The sequence below is a fragment of the Propithecus coquereli genome, unplaced genomic scaffold (assembly GCF_000956105.1).
Source record: "Propithecus coquereli isolate 6110/MARCELLA unplaced genomic scaffold, Pcoq_1.0 Scaffold26, whole genome shotgun sequence".
Lineage (NCBI taxonomy): Eukaryota > Metazoa > Chordata > Mammalia > Primates > Indriidae > Propithecus > Propithecus coquereli.
The window spans coordinates 8,941,473-8,957,927 of NW_012148174.1; the positions used below are offsets into that span (position 1 = coordinate 8,941,473).

A 16,455-nucleotide genomic window follows, 5' to 3' on the forward strand; every position below is an offset into this window, starting at 1 on the left:
AACTCTGGAAGTATGAAGAATCAAATGGAAAGCACAACCCTAAAGGGGAACACCAGCTCTCTAGCAATGGACAGCTACCAAATTTAGAACACTAAAATGACAGAAGAAGAATTTTGAACATGGATTGTAAGAAAACTCAATGATATGTAAGAGAAAATGGATAACCAACACAAAGAAACCACACACAAAAAATCCAGCACTTGGAAGAAAAATTCAGTAAAGAAATTGAAATATTAAAGAAAAATCAAACAGAACTTCTGGAAATGTAAAATTAACTCAAGGAATTACAAAACACAGTGGAAAGCCTCAAGAACAGGGTAGATAAAACAGAAGAAAGAATCTCAGGGATTGAAGATAACACCTTTCAATTAAATACGTCAGCCACAGAGATAGAGCAGAGAAATAGGAGAAAAGAGCAAAGCCTACAAGAAATATGGGATTATGTGAAGAGGCTTAACATGAGAATCATAGGCATCCCCAAGGGAGAAAAAGAAAATATACAAGGGTTGGATAAGCTATTTGAGTATATAATAGAGGAAAATTTCCCAAGCCTTATAAAAATCTAGATATCCAGATACAAGAAGCTCAAAAAACTCCTGGGAAATTCATTGCAAACGGGAAGACATCGTGACACACAGTTATCAGACTGACCAAAATAAACACCAGAGAGGACCTCCTATGAGCTGTAAGGCAAAAGAAGCAGGTAACCTACAAAGGAAAATACATCAGAATAACGGGAGACTTCTTAACTGAGACCTTACAAGCAAGAAAAGACTGGGACCCCGTTGTCACTCTTCTCGAACAGAATAATGCCCAGCCTAGAATCTTGTACCCTGAAAAACTAAGTTTCATATACAAAGGAAAAATAAAGACCTTCTCAGACAAGCAAAGACTGAGGGAATTCATCAAGACAAGACCTGCCCTCCAGGAAGTACTCAAAACAGTGTTACCCATAGATCAGCACGATAAACACTCACCAAAGTAAAATTATCCAAAAGCTAAAGGTCAAAGGCCAGATACCACAATGGCTCGAGAGAGAAAAACAAAGCAACAAAGTTCAACTCAACAGGATGAACAGAAATCTCCTCCACTTATCAATTCTCTCAATAAATGTGACTGCCCACTACAGAGACATAGGCTGGCTGAATTGATAAATACACACAAGCCAAATATCTACTGTCTTCAAGAAATACATCTAACCCATAAGGATGCATTCAGACTCAGGTGAAGGAATGGAAAACAATATTTCAAGCAAATAGAAGCCAAAATAAAACTGGCATGACAGTTCTGATTTCAGATAACTTAGTCTTGAAATCAACAAAAGTAATGAAAGACAAAGATGGTCACTATATAATGGTGAAGGGTACAATTCAACAAGAAGACATAACAATTCTAAACATTTATGTACCTAACTCAAGTGCACCCAGATTCATAAAGGAAATTCTACTTCATCTAAGCAAAATGATAAACAGCAACACCATAATAGCCGGAGACTTCAACACCCCTCTGACAGAACAGGACAGATCCTCCAAACAGAAAATAAACAAAGAAATGATGGACTTAAACAGAATTCTAGAAAAAAATGGACCTGACTGACATTTATAGAACATTCTACCCAAAAACCACTGAAGATATATTTTTCTCATCAGCTTATGGGATGTTCTCTAAGATTGACCATATCGTAGGCCACAAAACATGTCTCAAAAAATTTAAAAAAATAGAAATTATACCACTCATCTTCTCAGACTACAGTGAAAAAAAATTATAAATCAACTCCAGCAAAAACTCTCAGTTTCACCTCTTCCTCTGCCCACCCCCTCTTCCTTCACTCCCTCGCAGGTGCTTTCTCATGAACATTTCAAGTGAATCTCCTGCATATAAGAAAATCTCCACTGCAGTGCTATTCCCTGGGAAACCTGACTTGGAAAATAGATTAGAAATATTTGCATTATGCTGATAGCATCTAATGGAAACTTGAAAACTAGCAGGGTTAGGATATGTAGAGCTATGAAAGGAGGATATTTCATGACGTGGAGCACTGTAGCTGACATATCTATTAGATTAAATCATGTGCATAATGACAAAGGTTGATTGATTTACCAGAGTACATAGAACACATAGAATTGTTTGGACTGGAAAGAAATTGAGGAAAAAAATTTATATGTAGGTAAATGAAAGACATTAATGAATTTTTAAATGAAACAAGACATGAGTTTTAGAAAGAATACCTTTATCTCTTTTGTTTAATTAAAAATAAACTAAGAAAAATAATACATTCAAAATATAATTATACATATAAAACCACTTATCATTTTCTGTGTATTCTACATGAGTAAGCCAATTGATATTTGATAGATCCTTAAATTAAATACCACCACATTGACTTAATTAATCAATTTCTGTTAAATTCTTTGTGGCAATTATTTTCAATACTAAATGTGGAAAAATAGCAAATAGCAATATTTGTGGAGTATCCCAAATCTTTAAGTACCAATATACTTTATCATATTGATATATGTTAATATATATATGATCCACATTGGTATCTAATAGGGATATCTTGATGTATGTTGATATCTGAAAGAATATTCTTTGAAATGGCAAAAATGTTAAAATTATACCAATTCTTACATGGTAATTTATTCCTTCAGCAAATATTTATTGAATACTACCATATGCTGTACTGTGAGATCACAGAATGAAAGGAAAATAGAAATATCAAAAATAATTACAAGTGTGATTTGTTCTAAAGAGGGGAAACAACAACTGTTCTGGAAATATGTGACTGGAAGGCCTACTTTAGGCCTAAGAGTGACAGATAAGTGGAAACATTTAGGTTGAGTAGGCATTAGCCAAAAAAGGAAAAAGAAGAATGTTCCAGAAATGGGGAAGGAAGAACGTTTCATGCTAAGGGAATAGAATGTTTTCGGGCTTGGAGGAAAGAGAGCTGGGCACATTTCAGCATCTGAAACAAGCCCACGGTGTCCAGAATAGACAGAGAACAGACACATGGTTCCTCGTAAAGTAAGAGAAGGGGAAAGATCATGAAGGTTTGATAAACTATGTTAAAGTTTTTAAACTGTACTCAAGGGGTAAAGTGATGTTGACATATTTTAAACAGGGTGGTGACAAGATCAGATTATCCTGTGGCTGCCAAGTGGAGAACCCACTCTGTAGCTGCCGCTGGACCAGGGCAGACTGGATGAGGAAACATCAATTAGGAGGCTAAAGCTCCCACTTAGAGGAGGCCTGGCAAGGGTGTGAGCCATGAGATGGATAGAAGTAGCTTATCTTTGAGAGAAATTTAGGGGATTGAAATAAGATTTGGTGATTTAAGAGAAGTGTGTGAGGAAAAGGAAGAGTAACATGGTGATTCCTGGGTTAATGGTTTGGAAAAAGTTAACTCTCGTATGTTACATTGTTTGGTTTTGTAAACTTTTAAAAAATTTGCATACTTAGAGGAATGGAAACATATTACTTTTGGTGTAAAGTACTACGTATCATTTAGAATTAACAAACCTGAAAGGAGAGAATTTAGAAAAACATAATCTGATTTACCACAAACAGTATTGACTTGAAATGTAAGATAGCTTTTTCACAAGTATGTATGCAAATAAACTTATTGCCACAGAAGATTTTAAAAATGCCATCCATGCCCTTGGAATAGGCTGCTTGCAGATTCACAAATGTACATTCCAGCTTCAGATTATTTGAATCATAAAGTGGATAAAGTGGCATAGATTTTAATTTAATTCAGATAGTGATACATTTTTTGAGCCATCCACTATGATATACATATGTTATATTAGACATACAGTTTATGTAATCTAGAGGAGAAAACATAAAGCAAAAGCTGAAGGTTTCAGCTTGGGTTCCTTAGTTAACTAGCTGAGTAGGCCTCAGTTTCCCCTAAAATGGAGACTGCATTATCAAAATGATAGTAACATCCTAGTCACTTCTCAGTTTGCTGCAAGTTTCAATTATGAATGACTATTTGAGGATATATATATTTGTATAAAGATATGTGTATATATATGCACATACCTATATACATATACACATTAATGTAAATGTTATATGGCAACTCAAATTTTCCTAAGGATTCCATATATATATTTTTTGGTTTTATTTTGTTTCTTGCATCCTGTATCCTGGTATTTATCTACCCATAGTTATATATTTTTGCTGGGTAGAAAATGTGGTATTTTGCTTCTGTCAGGGATATTTCACTCCAAACACAACCCTGATGAAACATGGAGGCATCAGGACATGCTGCCGAGTCTGGCATCTCCTAGTGTGTTCACTGCCTTGGGGGGCTCATGATTATGTCACGGAATGTCCTTGTTTACCAAGCATGTCTGCGGGTTACAAAGACCCTGGGAATATGTATAAAGAAACTAGGCAAGAATGGTAAATATTTGATGTTCCATATCATCCTCCAAAAGTGTCTCTACTTTGCAATTTCTAGTATAAGAAAAGATCCTTCAGCCCCATAAACAGAGTGACATTAATCTTAGGAAGTATATTTTTCATGTTTTTTCCAACTTATACTATCCATAGAGAAATAGCAAACCTTTACTTTTCAAAAACTTATTATCCAGTGGTAAATTATTCCCAACCTTTGATTTTCCTCTTTTATTTTTTTTTCCTCTTTGCTCTTTATATTTGATGTTCACTGGTATTTCTATATCGAGTGGGTAGGATAAAATACAAACTAATTTTACTTGGTATTTTAAAAAAGGTTTATGTTGGAAGCAATTTTTACTGTTAATTTAAATGATATTTCAAAATCATTTGTATATGTTTTTCCTGCTATCAGTGCCCCATTAGCTTATTTTGTGTAGGATCTGCTACATCACCAAGAGATAAAGAATACAACCATGCATGCATATAATGGCCATTCCTTACAACTTGGCCAGTACACATTTTTACCAAGGCTCTGTTTTCAAGGTTAATCTGAGGATAGATGAAAAAAGCTCAAAAGCCATGGAATTTTTCAAAGCAATCAAAAATCAGAGAGGTTAAATCTGGGTGAAATAACAAGGGGCTTTAGTTAAAGGGTTTATTTGCTTGAAATATTGACCTCTCAAGAATCGCTGACATCTTTGTGAGAGAAGGTTTCACTGATTAGGCATGCCAAGAGCTCATTAAGAATATAGCATAAAGAAGATAAATTACAAAGTCAAAAAGGTGAACAAGGTAAATGGAGGTTACAGCAAACTAAATGCAAGTCCCCCAACTTATTGGTTTTTGTACCTTGTTCAATGTTAAGTGCACTGAGTCACTCAGCGGCAGATACAAGGGAGGGGTAAAGACATGGCTCGAGCAGCTATATGAATATTGATTGGGAATAATAATATAGCACCAGGTAGTCTAGTGCTGAATGTTTAGACATTTCAGGGGCATAGTATTTTTGCTATGTAGCGATCGTATTGATATGTAATATTTTCTCCTTTTTCCTAGAAATAAAGTACTAAGACAGAAATTTAAGATTCTGATATAATTAGGAGATATTTTTGAGGTAGATGTGTGATTGAGGACAAGAAAAGCTCTTACTAAAAGATTTTTGAATGCCAGCAGTTTGAACTTATGCATAGTAACATAAGCTATATTTTTCTATCAAACTCCTATAGTATTTACCATTTGGAGATATTAAAAATAATAAGATCCACTATATTTACCTTGATCTTTAAAATCTTAAGTGATAATTGGATGTCGTGAGATATTAATACTGAGCTAACACATAGAATTGGAACAGACCTGCAAGAATCAGATATATTACACTTACCAAAAATACAGGTAAGCAAGGGGCACAGGAAAAAGAGAGAGAGTACGAGACATTCTGCATTGCTGCCAGGTCTTTTCTTCCTGAATGGGAAATGCACATTCTGTCTCCAAGGAAGGTTTCACATGTTTACCTCTCACCGCAGGGGGTGTTTATGTTATGAAAGATCTCAATTTTTGCCCTGGAAAGTATAAACCTTCAAGACATTTTTCAGGGAGCTATTAACCATTAATCCATAAATCCTGGGTTTATTTTAGTACAATATTTCCTTAGCCTGGGATATCTTGCTAAAGGCTTTGTATAAATAAGAACTCTTACTCCTAGTAAACATTACTGGTTTATTTTATTCCTAGTTTATTACACTAGAACTTGGAGTTCTAGGTGACAAGGACAGTAGACATCCCACCCCCAATCCAGGCCGCTCCCCTACATATACATCAGTAAAGGGAGTGAATAGATTCTAGACCAGCTATTTCAATTCTTTTTTCCCCAAGTACTTATCAATGAAATGTACTGAGTTGGAATTTGAAAAAAAAAAAAAAAATTTCTTAAGCCATCTAAATATTCAGGTATGTAATGAATTTTGGAAACCAAATAAACTTTAATTTAAAAATTTCAAGACCATGTGTACAATTTCTAGGAGATCTAGAAAGCCTCCAAACTTAAAGAATTAAATAATGGTGGAGGTAATGATGATGATACTGATAATAGTAATAAAGCTCTCACCCTATGTCAAGCACTCTTCCGTATTGTTTACATGTATTATAATAGGAATCATAATAATCCTCTGGGGTAGGCACTATTATTTTTCCCATTTAGCATACACAGAAATTGAGGCATAGGGAAATTAAATGACTTAGCCAGGTTTACACAGCTAGTAGATTCTGGTGCCATTGGTGAAATCCAGAAAGCGTCACCTATACTCTGGATTGCTAAACCGTATATGAAAAGAGCACAGGCATATCAAATCCAATAGGCTTTTTATCAATAAATTATCTATAACTTATTAATAATAATTGTATTATTATAATAAATTAATATTTATCAATTTATATATTAATATTAAATAATAATAATTTTATTATTGTTACAAAAATAAAATAGAATATATATTGAAATTAATGATTAAGGTAGAAAAACATCAATTGACAATAGTGTATTGAATTTCTATTATGAAATTAGCATCAAGTGATGGGCAAAAAGGCATAGATGAAGTAGGAGATATAATAACATAATACCAGCCCCCAGAAAAGACAAGAAATGGAGTTACAGGTTATGGCAAGTGAAATACGTTTAAATATTAACATCATAGAGGTGATAATTGAAGCAATTTACAAACTGAGATAATTTGTTGTCCAAATAAATGTTATTAATAAGCAAAAATTTTAAGTTAGACATACTTTAGCATTGAAGTGACTCAGAATGTGATTTTCATTTGTAAAATCCTAAAAAATATGAAGGCTGATAAACTTAACTGAGAAATGAGTAAGAAAGAAAGAAATGTGACCTACATTGCCATGTGTTGGAAAGTGAACATCTGTCATGTTGAGGAAAGATGAAGCTTGGAAATTCCCAATGAGTCTCAACATCTAGCACTACCAGTTAAGAACAAGAAGAGATCTCAAGCCTAAGTTAGATTTCTTTTACTTTTAATTTGGAAAATATATTTAAATAACGAGGAAAAATAAACCTCTAATAATTTCAAAACCACGGATTTTAAGATTCTCAGGTATAATTTTAGATCAAATTTGAATGGAATTTTGCTGGAGCAAAGAATATTATTGAAACTTGTCTCCAGAGTAGAGTGTACACTGTCCAGAAGCATCTTGTTTTCTGACTAATGGACCCATGCAAGTCACAGAGTATGGTGGCAAAAACTCTAGCCTGGAATTTAGTCTCAGCTCTATCATGGTGTCATTTTGAGCAGCTATTTGACTCTTTGGGTCTAAATTTCTTTGTCTATATGACAAATAGGTGAAATCAGATTAAGTGATTGTCAAGATTACTTTCAACTGTGCTCCATTTTATGCTGTGTACCTATTTAAAAATAGCCTGTCAATAATTGCATGCCTGAAATATTTATTTTATAGATGGAAGTAGAGTTCCTAGAACTTTCTCTTATGTTTTATTATGTTTTTACTTCTGAAATTTTACATCAGTATCTGTTCTCTTTTTTTAGGGTGGAGTTAGTGGGTTGACTGGAGAGCTAGAGTTTGGAGAAAATGGAGGCAATCCCAATGTCCACTTCGAAATTCTTGGAACCAACTATGGAGAAGAGCTTGGCAGAGGTGTTCGCAAAGTAAGACCAGACACACTGATAAATATGTTTTTTCCAATACTGTGGTTTTGCTTGATCGTTCTCTGGGAAACATAATCACAGGACACGTTAAACTACATTGTAGTTTGAAAGAGAAAGGAGAAAGAATTAGACATTGATATGACGTTAAAAACTTAACCAAAAGTATTAAGCAACAAATTCTACACATGCCTTAGAATAATTAAAGGGAAAAATGTTGCCTAGGGAAATGGCAACATCTTTCATTCATAATAATAATTTTTATAAAGTAGTAAATTTAATATATATACAATGTGTAGCTGCTTGGTTTTAACTTTTAATATGCGTAAAATCAGAACAACTTGGATAAATTTCATACAGTTAGACAGAAAGTCTACTGTAAAAAATGACATTTCAAGCTCTATATGTGTCATGTAATAAGTAGAAAATAGTTGGCAGAAAATGTGCTCTTGTTATATACTAAAGATCTCATGTAAGAAGCAGGTAAGTGCCAGTAAAGGATGTTTCATGAAATACAGGGACAATGCCTTCCTCAAGGAGAAATGTTAATATAAAAGCCCTTGGGAAATGGATTTTCTGTAGTTTGGATTTGCTATTTTTATATATTTTTGGTAGGGAAAAACCTAAGGAAAGTGAATGTGTATGCAGAGCAGATAACTATAAATTTCACTGCATTGGGGGTAAGAGTTTCCTTAGTCGGTTTCTTTCCAGTGTTGGGATGTAAGATGCAGAAAAACCCAGACAAAATGAAGTCAGGAGTTATTCTTATCAGCAATGAAAATTTCTCAGTGAATTTATACTAAAGGAGTTGAAGCTATCTTAATGTGTTTTTAATTTTCATTTTATACACAATGATAGTTTAGTGAATTATTTTAAAGGAAACAACCACTACTATGGTCAAGAAATAGAACACACCAAACATTCTAACCACCCCCATATGCTTCTCTCTGACTACATGCTGGACCTCCCTCCTTAGGTAGTGTAATCTGGAATCTGAATTTTATGATACTTTTTATTTTACATTTTAAATATAATTTTATAAATTGTTTGCATTTTTATATAATTACGTTTTGCAAATATTTCACCTTATGAATGGACACAATAGTGCATATATTCTTTTTTCTTGCTTCTCGTGTTCGACATTACATTTGTGTTAATCCTTGTTACATGTAGTTGCAGCTTATTCATTTATATTGATGTGTTATTTTCTATTGTATGAATGTTTCACAGTCTGCTGTAGTTTGTTTCCATCTTTAGACTATTATAAGCAATGCTGTCACAAATATTCTTGGACATACATCTCAGATATACACTATTGTATTTGTGCATTTTTCTTTAGATTTTGTATCCAGAAATAGAATTGAATATATTGAACTCCACTACATAACATCAAAACCGTTTTCATAGAGATTTACCAATTTACATACTACCAGCAGTGCAGACAAAATCTATTGTCTCACATTCTAACTAAACATTGGATTTGTAAGACTTTTAAATTTTTATTGATTTACTGGATATATAATGATTTAACCTCATAGTTTCAATTTACATTTTCCTGATTATAAAAAAGTTCTACATCTTTTTCTACTCTTTTTGGCTCTTCAGATTTCTCTTTGAGTTAATTTCACATTCAAGAATTTTGGCCATTTGGGCTGCAGAGTGGGGACTGTCTTTTGCTTTTCATGATTGATTTCTAGAAGTTACCCGTATATCCTGAATATTGGTCTTTTTGTTACTTAATTATGTTGCAAATACTGCTTTCTTCTATGTGGATTTTATTTGCATGCCATTTAAAGTACCTTTAAATTTAGTAGAATTATAAATTTTCTTCCTTATGATTATTGCTATTTAGTCTTGTTCAAAAAAATCATTCCCAACCTCCCAGAGTAATAAAGATGTTATGCTCAGTTATGCTCCAAAGGTTTTATAACTCTGCCTTTTAAATTAATATCTTTTGTCTACCTGGACATTTTCTTTAATATATGGGATGAGAAAAGAGTAAAATTTTAGTCTTCATACAGTATCTGTTTTTTATTTAATTGAATATAGCTTAAATACAACAAAACACATAAATTCTAAGTGTACAATGGGTTTCAGTAATTTGCATTCACCAATGTGATCCCCACTCAGGTCAAATTATAGAACATTTCCCACACCTAGAAAGTCCCATCTTTCCTGTTTCCATTCTTAGAAACACATACAGTTTGCTTGTTCTGGAAGTTCATATAAAGGGATAATGTAGTACATACTCATGTCTTCTTTCTCACAACATGTTTTTTAAGATATATTCTTATTTTTGTGTATCAATAGTTTTATTTATTTTTCTAAAATTTATATTGCTGAGTGGTATTATAGTCTATGAATATATGACATCTTTTAAAATTTCATTTTCTGTTTGTCACTGTGGGGATAACATTGATATTTTATAATGGTTTTATATTTAACTCTCTTGCTCAGATTTTTAATTCTAATAACTTATTTGTAGATTCTTGTGAATTTTCTGCAAATTGTCTTATCGTCCGCAGTTAATGAAAGTTTTTGTCTCTTCCTTTGTAATTTTACACTTTTTATTTTTTCTTGCCTTAGTGCACTGACTAGGACTTCTAGGACGATGTTAAATGGAAGTAATAGTAGTAATGCATTTTTGAATCATGATCAATGTCAGAGAAAAAAATTTTAACATTATACTACAAAATGTAATTTTTTATTTTTCTTTTTTATTATCTTGTATCAGATTAAGGAATCTCCATAAATTCCTAATATATATATATAGATATAATTTTATATAAAAATTAGGTTTACTTAAAATTATAATTATGTTTACATTAATGTTTTTGACTGAGGTTGCCTAAAATTATTCTTTCTGTTGGATTTTTATACTAAGGTTTTCCCTGCCTAACCTAAATGAGTTAGTAATGTGAAGCACCCAAGAACAGTGCTCGGTACATCAAAAGATGTTGCAATTAATTGTGATTAATGAGAGAAATCTCAGTAGAATGTAAATGCCATATGTTTAAATAGCAATAGTAGAAAAGTAAAAGGGAAGATGAAGAAGGTCATATGTTTGGGTGGTGGTAATGAAATGGCTTTGTGAAGTTCAGGGAGGAGTTTTAGAATGTAAGAGACTTCAGTATATTTGCGTGCTCACAGACCAAGCCAGTGGAGAGGAAGAAAATGAAGATAAAGGAAAGAAAGGTGATCATTTACAGAAGTCCAGGAGAAAGAAAGAGAGGATCGGATCGAGCATTAGATGGAGTTTTTAACCTTAGGCATGAGGGACGCCATTTTCCAGAGTGATGAGGGGGAGAGCGTAAGGAAAGATTGATATGTGTGCAAGTCTTCGTGTTTGGTGTTAGGAAGTTAAGGGAAGTGTGAAGAAATAGATTATCTTTTCTTGGGGAAGTGGGAGGTGAGATTATCTGCTAAAAGGGAAAAAGTAACAGAAGACATTGGCGATAATGAGGCTGGAGATCTAAAGACAGTGAAGAAGTTTTGAAATAGCTGCTGTGGCAAACTGGAGAAAGCTGACTAGGGAACATGAAAGAGGCCAGGCAGGGCTGCTGGTTCATTTGGTTAGAGATCTAGAATGCACTGTTGCACTAATCTGCACAGTTGTGTGTGTTTGCCCAGCAGCATTCAGCAGACTGAGATAATTTGAATTAATGTAGGCTTGGGGCTTCCTGAGATTGTTTTTGTTTTCTGTTGTGTTGTTTTGTTTTGATAGCAGGACAATGCAGCAGTGAGGTTAAGGATGTTGGCAAGAGCATGGTTGGAGTGACAGAGCATAAAATCTCAATTGGATGTGGGTAGCAATGAAGGCAGGAGGTAGCTCAGCAATAGAGAGGAAGTATGGCTCAAGAGCGTAACGTATTTTCAGCACGTCAGATGAGCCTGTGTATTAATACGGATTAAATGAGAGAGGTTTGGAGCCAAAAAATTTATGTCTGGGGACAGAGTCATAATCGGAATTCATGATTCCAGGTGTAGATGGGTTCCAGGCACTCACCAAGTAATGCTTGTGAGGATGGCACAAGAGGGCTTTATTTAGCCTTCTAAGACCAATGTGGTTTAATGTAGTTCTAAGATCAAAGTAGTTTCTTCACTCTGGTCTGAATTCAAAGTCCATAATTTGTTATTTCTGCCATTAAGGTGACAATGAATCATATACATTAGTTAGCTTATGTATCCTTTATTCTTAAGTAATATTAAATAACTCCTGAAATTATTTAATTGTTTATATTTCTATGCTCCACATCCCAAACTAGATTGAAATTCTCCTATAAACTGGCATTATATAAATATTATTTGAAAGACACTATAAATATTTACTTGATGGTGCCTTATACATTGTTGACACTCAAAAAATTTTCGTATCGTTTTAAAAATTTTAAGCTTTCTTAATTCTTAAATATTTGTTTTTACAACTCGAATGTTTTTCTACTAATTGGCAATTTTAATTAATTACTGAATTTATAAAACTTCAAATCTAGCTCTCAATTAATTTTAAGACTATTATGAATTAGTTTGTAGATTGCGAACTTAATTTATAAATGAGGCAGTTCCTTTGTACAAGCATTGACACATATAATAATGTTTTCAAAGACACTTATCAAGGAAAAACATTACTATGCAAATAATTGCAGTACAGATTTCCTAGATGCATGTCCAAAATTAAAGTTCCACTCCCGGTTTCTCCATGTCTCAGAAAGAGTAAATGGCTTTCCAATTGATGAACTGTCAAGTTGTCAGTCTTTATTCTGCCGCCAGTGGCTAAGTGTATACAATGCCCGAAGCCTTATCACCTTGAGCAGGGATACTGTCAGATCTCATAAACTAAGCAGGGTTGTGCCTGCTCGGGATTTGAATGTGAAATGTACCAAGGATTCACAGTCTCAAATTTTGGACTAGTCTCTGCCATCCTGGCATTGTATGAATGAAGGTTTCATTTTTCTGAATTTGGTGAGAATGCGAAAAGAGTTATTTAATTTTCACTGCTGATGATCAAAATGAAGAGCTCTCCTGCTTTGATATTTTTTACATGTTTTTTCACTTTGATGTAAGATGGTGTTTGATTTAATAGATGGTATATTCAAGGTGTTAGCACATTGTATGTTCCATGAAGATAAATTCAAGCAAAACTCAAAGCCAAATTTTGAAATCATTAAGATTTTCTCATCCTTAACCTTTGCCCAAGAATATGGTTATTTTTGTTTCTGTTCACTACAATACAGAATTTCTAAGAAAAAAAATTAATTTGAGTAATACCATTCTCTCCAATCATCTAAAATTAAACTTATTTTAAGAAGAAATAAAAAATAAAGATTAAATTAACTAACTCTACTTTTAAAGAATTGATGTGTGTTTTTCTTAGAAAAATTCTACATAATAGCTTTTTTGCTTGTCTGCATTTTCTTTGTTTTGTTAGGTTTGCCAATGCTATTCACATTTTATTGTGAATACTGAATTTCAGCATTAAAATTTAATACTCTAGATTTAATGTCTTTGAACTTTATCACAAACAGGAAAATAAGGCTAGGAAAAGTAGATTAAAGCTGGTTTCATAACCAATCTTAATTGCATAGTAATGCTTAGTATCTTCATAAAAGTGTTTTCTCATAAGTTAATGAAATAAAATGATACAGCAGAGATATTTTAGCTACTAGGTACAATGGTTTCTCAGATATACTTGGAATCTTTCCTCAGGTTTTACAACTTTAAATTCACAAATATAAAATCTACTGCTTTGCATTTTGGGGCAAACCTAATGTACTATTTTTGCAAAGGGTATTATAAAAGAGTGCTATTAGCCCATTTTAAATGAACTGAAATCTTTTACTGCCTTCTACTTAGAAGGAGGAAAGAACTGCATTGCCTTCAAATGGGCAATGATTAAATATTATACTGGTATCTTCAACATGTATTTGTACACCGATTTTGGAATACCTAAAATGAATTCACTTTTTTGCGTTACCCTGCTTTTATGTTTCTTTATAGTACTTTTTACAAACTGAAATTATACGTATACATATAATCCTATTATATGTGTATAGGTATATGTAAATATAATTAATTACTTTTTTATAGTCTGTTTTTCCCATTACAATGTAGCTCCAAGAGATAAGAACTTGTTTGTTCCCTTTTACATCGCCTGATGCATGGCATATACTAGATGCTCATTAAGTATTCAATGAATGAATACATGTTCATCATGACATAAGAAAACATAAGATTCTTTTCTGCCTCTGTAAGTTTAGCAGCCATGTTTTTCCTTTATTCAAGTGAAAAATAATAAGTATTTGCAGTTAAATTAATTAGCATGTTAGTGCATGATTATACTCTTTCCATCTTTGTACTCTCATTGCCTATCAGAGTTGGACACATGGTCACCAAAAATATAATCAATGATTTCAATTGTTATTAAGATATACGTGTAATTTGTTTGTAAGAATTCATAGAGAATAAGGAAATAGTGCGACATTTGATTATTCTAAGCAACATGGAAAGACCCATAAAAGTACAAGTTCATTAGGACTATTGGTATTTGTAGTTCAAGATTATTTTCTAACAATGAGGCTGGATTTAACATGCTATCATGGAAAAAAAGTGTGTTGTAGCCTTTGCTGTCAGGCACACCTGGGTTGAAATACTGACTCTGTCATTTACTGGATTGTGTCATCTTTGAACTTCTAAAAGAAGTGAGCTTCAATTTCTTTATCTGTAAAATGTGAATAATATTACTAATACTTATGTCTCAGGATTGCTGTAAAGTTTAAGTGAAATTATGTTTGTATGGTACATAATGAGGGATAATTAAAATAATGCCTGTTTGCAAATGGATAGTACATTATGTGATTAATTTTCAAGCCAACCCAAGAAGTACAAAGTCTAGTTGCTAGTCTGACAAGAAATTTCTATATGAGGTGGAGAAAGTAACTTTATTTTAGGTGTGATTGACAGAACATTGTACATGACAATCACAGTGATAGCATGAAAGACTAATCTTTTTGTTTCATTTAATATTTTTTCTGACTCCAAAATTCTGTAAGTTTCTTAATCAAGGTTTGGGAAATATAATAACTATAATTGTATAGAAATCTATTAGTAGAAACTGGCGGTAAACCTAGCCTGCATAAACCCAGGCTTTATAATTTAAGCCCATAATTGGAAAATCTGCCGTTTTTATTTACCGTCATATTTCTAGCAATGCATTTATGTCTTGGAAGGTTTATATAATACAGAGAATCTAGAAAATTCTGTGAATTGACAATATGTTGTGAACACAACAGCTTTTATTTTTTCTCCTATCTTCTTTTATATGTAATATACAATCATGATGATTTACCTCCATCAGCTTTTATTCTGATGTGTCTTCAGAAAATATATTGTGCTATAAAGTCATGTGATTGATATTCAGTCTAATATGTTATAAAATTTCCATTGTGTTAGACTCTCAAAATGATTCATCCCAGCAGTCTCTTGATGTGTAGGGGAGCTCTGAACTCTTGAGAAGTATATACTGTAGACCAGATTATTTCTGTTTCTCAGGGAGCCCATCTGCTATCACTGCAGAGTGGAGAAAATAAGAGATATATCTGCTGATGTTTAGGGTTACTCTGACTTTCTGGAAGAGTTAGGTGCTACTAGAATTGAGATAATCTCTGAAGGAGTTCTACTTCAGGTGATCAGCATTCACTGCCTCTTGGAGAGAAAAGGAGCTATCTCTGCTGGTGATTTGGATGATACAGACCTCTCCTGATAGAGTACAATTCCAAGTCCAAGTTTTAGTGGGAATAGAAACACCAACTTTTATGGAAGAACTATAAAATCTGAACTGTTTACTTTGTGTAATGCTGAATTTTATGTGGCCCCTTGACGGGGCTAAGAGATGCCAAGATAGCTGGTAAAATATCATTTCTGGGTATGTCTGTGGGCTGTTTGCAGAAAATATTAGCATTTGAAATGGTAGACTAAGTAAAGAAAATGGCTCTCACCACAGTGGGTGGACATCATCCAATCTGTTGAGGGCCTGAATAGAAGAAAAAGGTATAGAAAGGGTGAATTTGCTACATGTTCAAGTTAGGACATCCATGTTCTCCTGCCCTGAAACATGGTTGCTTCTGGTTCTTAGGCCTTCAGACTCCAACTAGGAATCACACTAGAGGCCCCTCAGTTTTGGAGCATTAAACTGAGACTGGTACTTATACCATTGGCTACCCTGGTTCTTAGGCCCTTGGGTCTGGACTGGAACTAAACCACCCACATCTCTGGTTCTCTAGTTTGCAGACAGCTGATCTAGGGACTTCTATAGCCATTGTAACTGTGTGAACCAATCACTCATAATAAATCTCTTTACATGGTACATATTTATATTTAT

General features: G+C 33.4%; 1 protein-coding gene across 1 annotated transcript in view; it reads left to right on the top strand.

Annotated features, from left to right (window-relative positions):
- Window positions 1-16,455, top strand: part of GRID2 (glutamate receptor, ionotropic, delta 2) — a 1,246,697-nt gene that overhangs the window by 773,781 nt on the left and 456,461 nt on the right. The window contains exon 8 of the mRNA XM_012647158.1: window positions 7,965-8,084. Within this exon, the coding sequence (XP_012502612.1) occupies window positions 7,965-8,084 (120 nt within the window). The remainder of the gene's footprint in view (window positions 1-7,964; window positions 8,085-16,455) is intronic.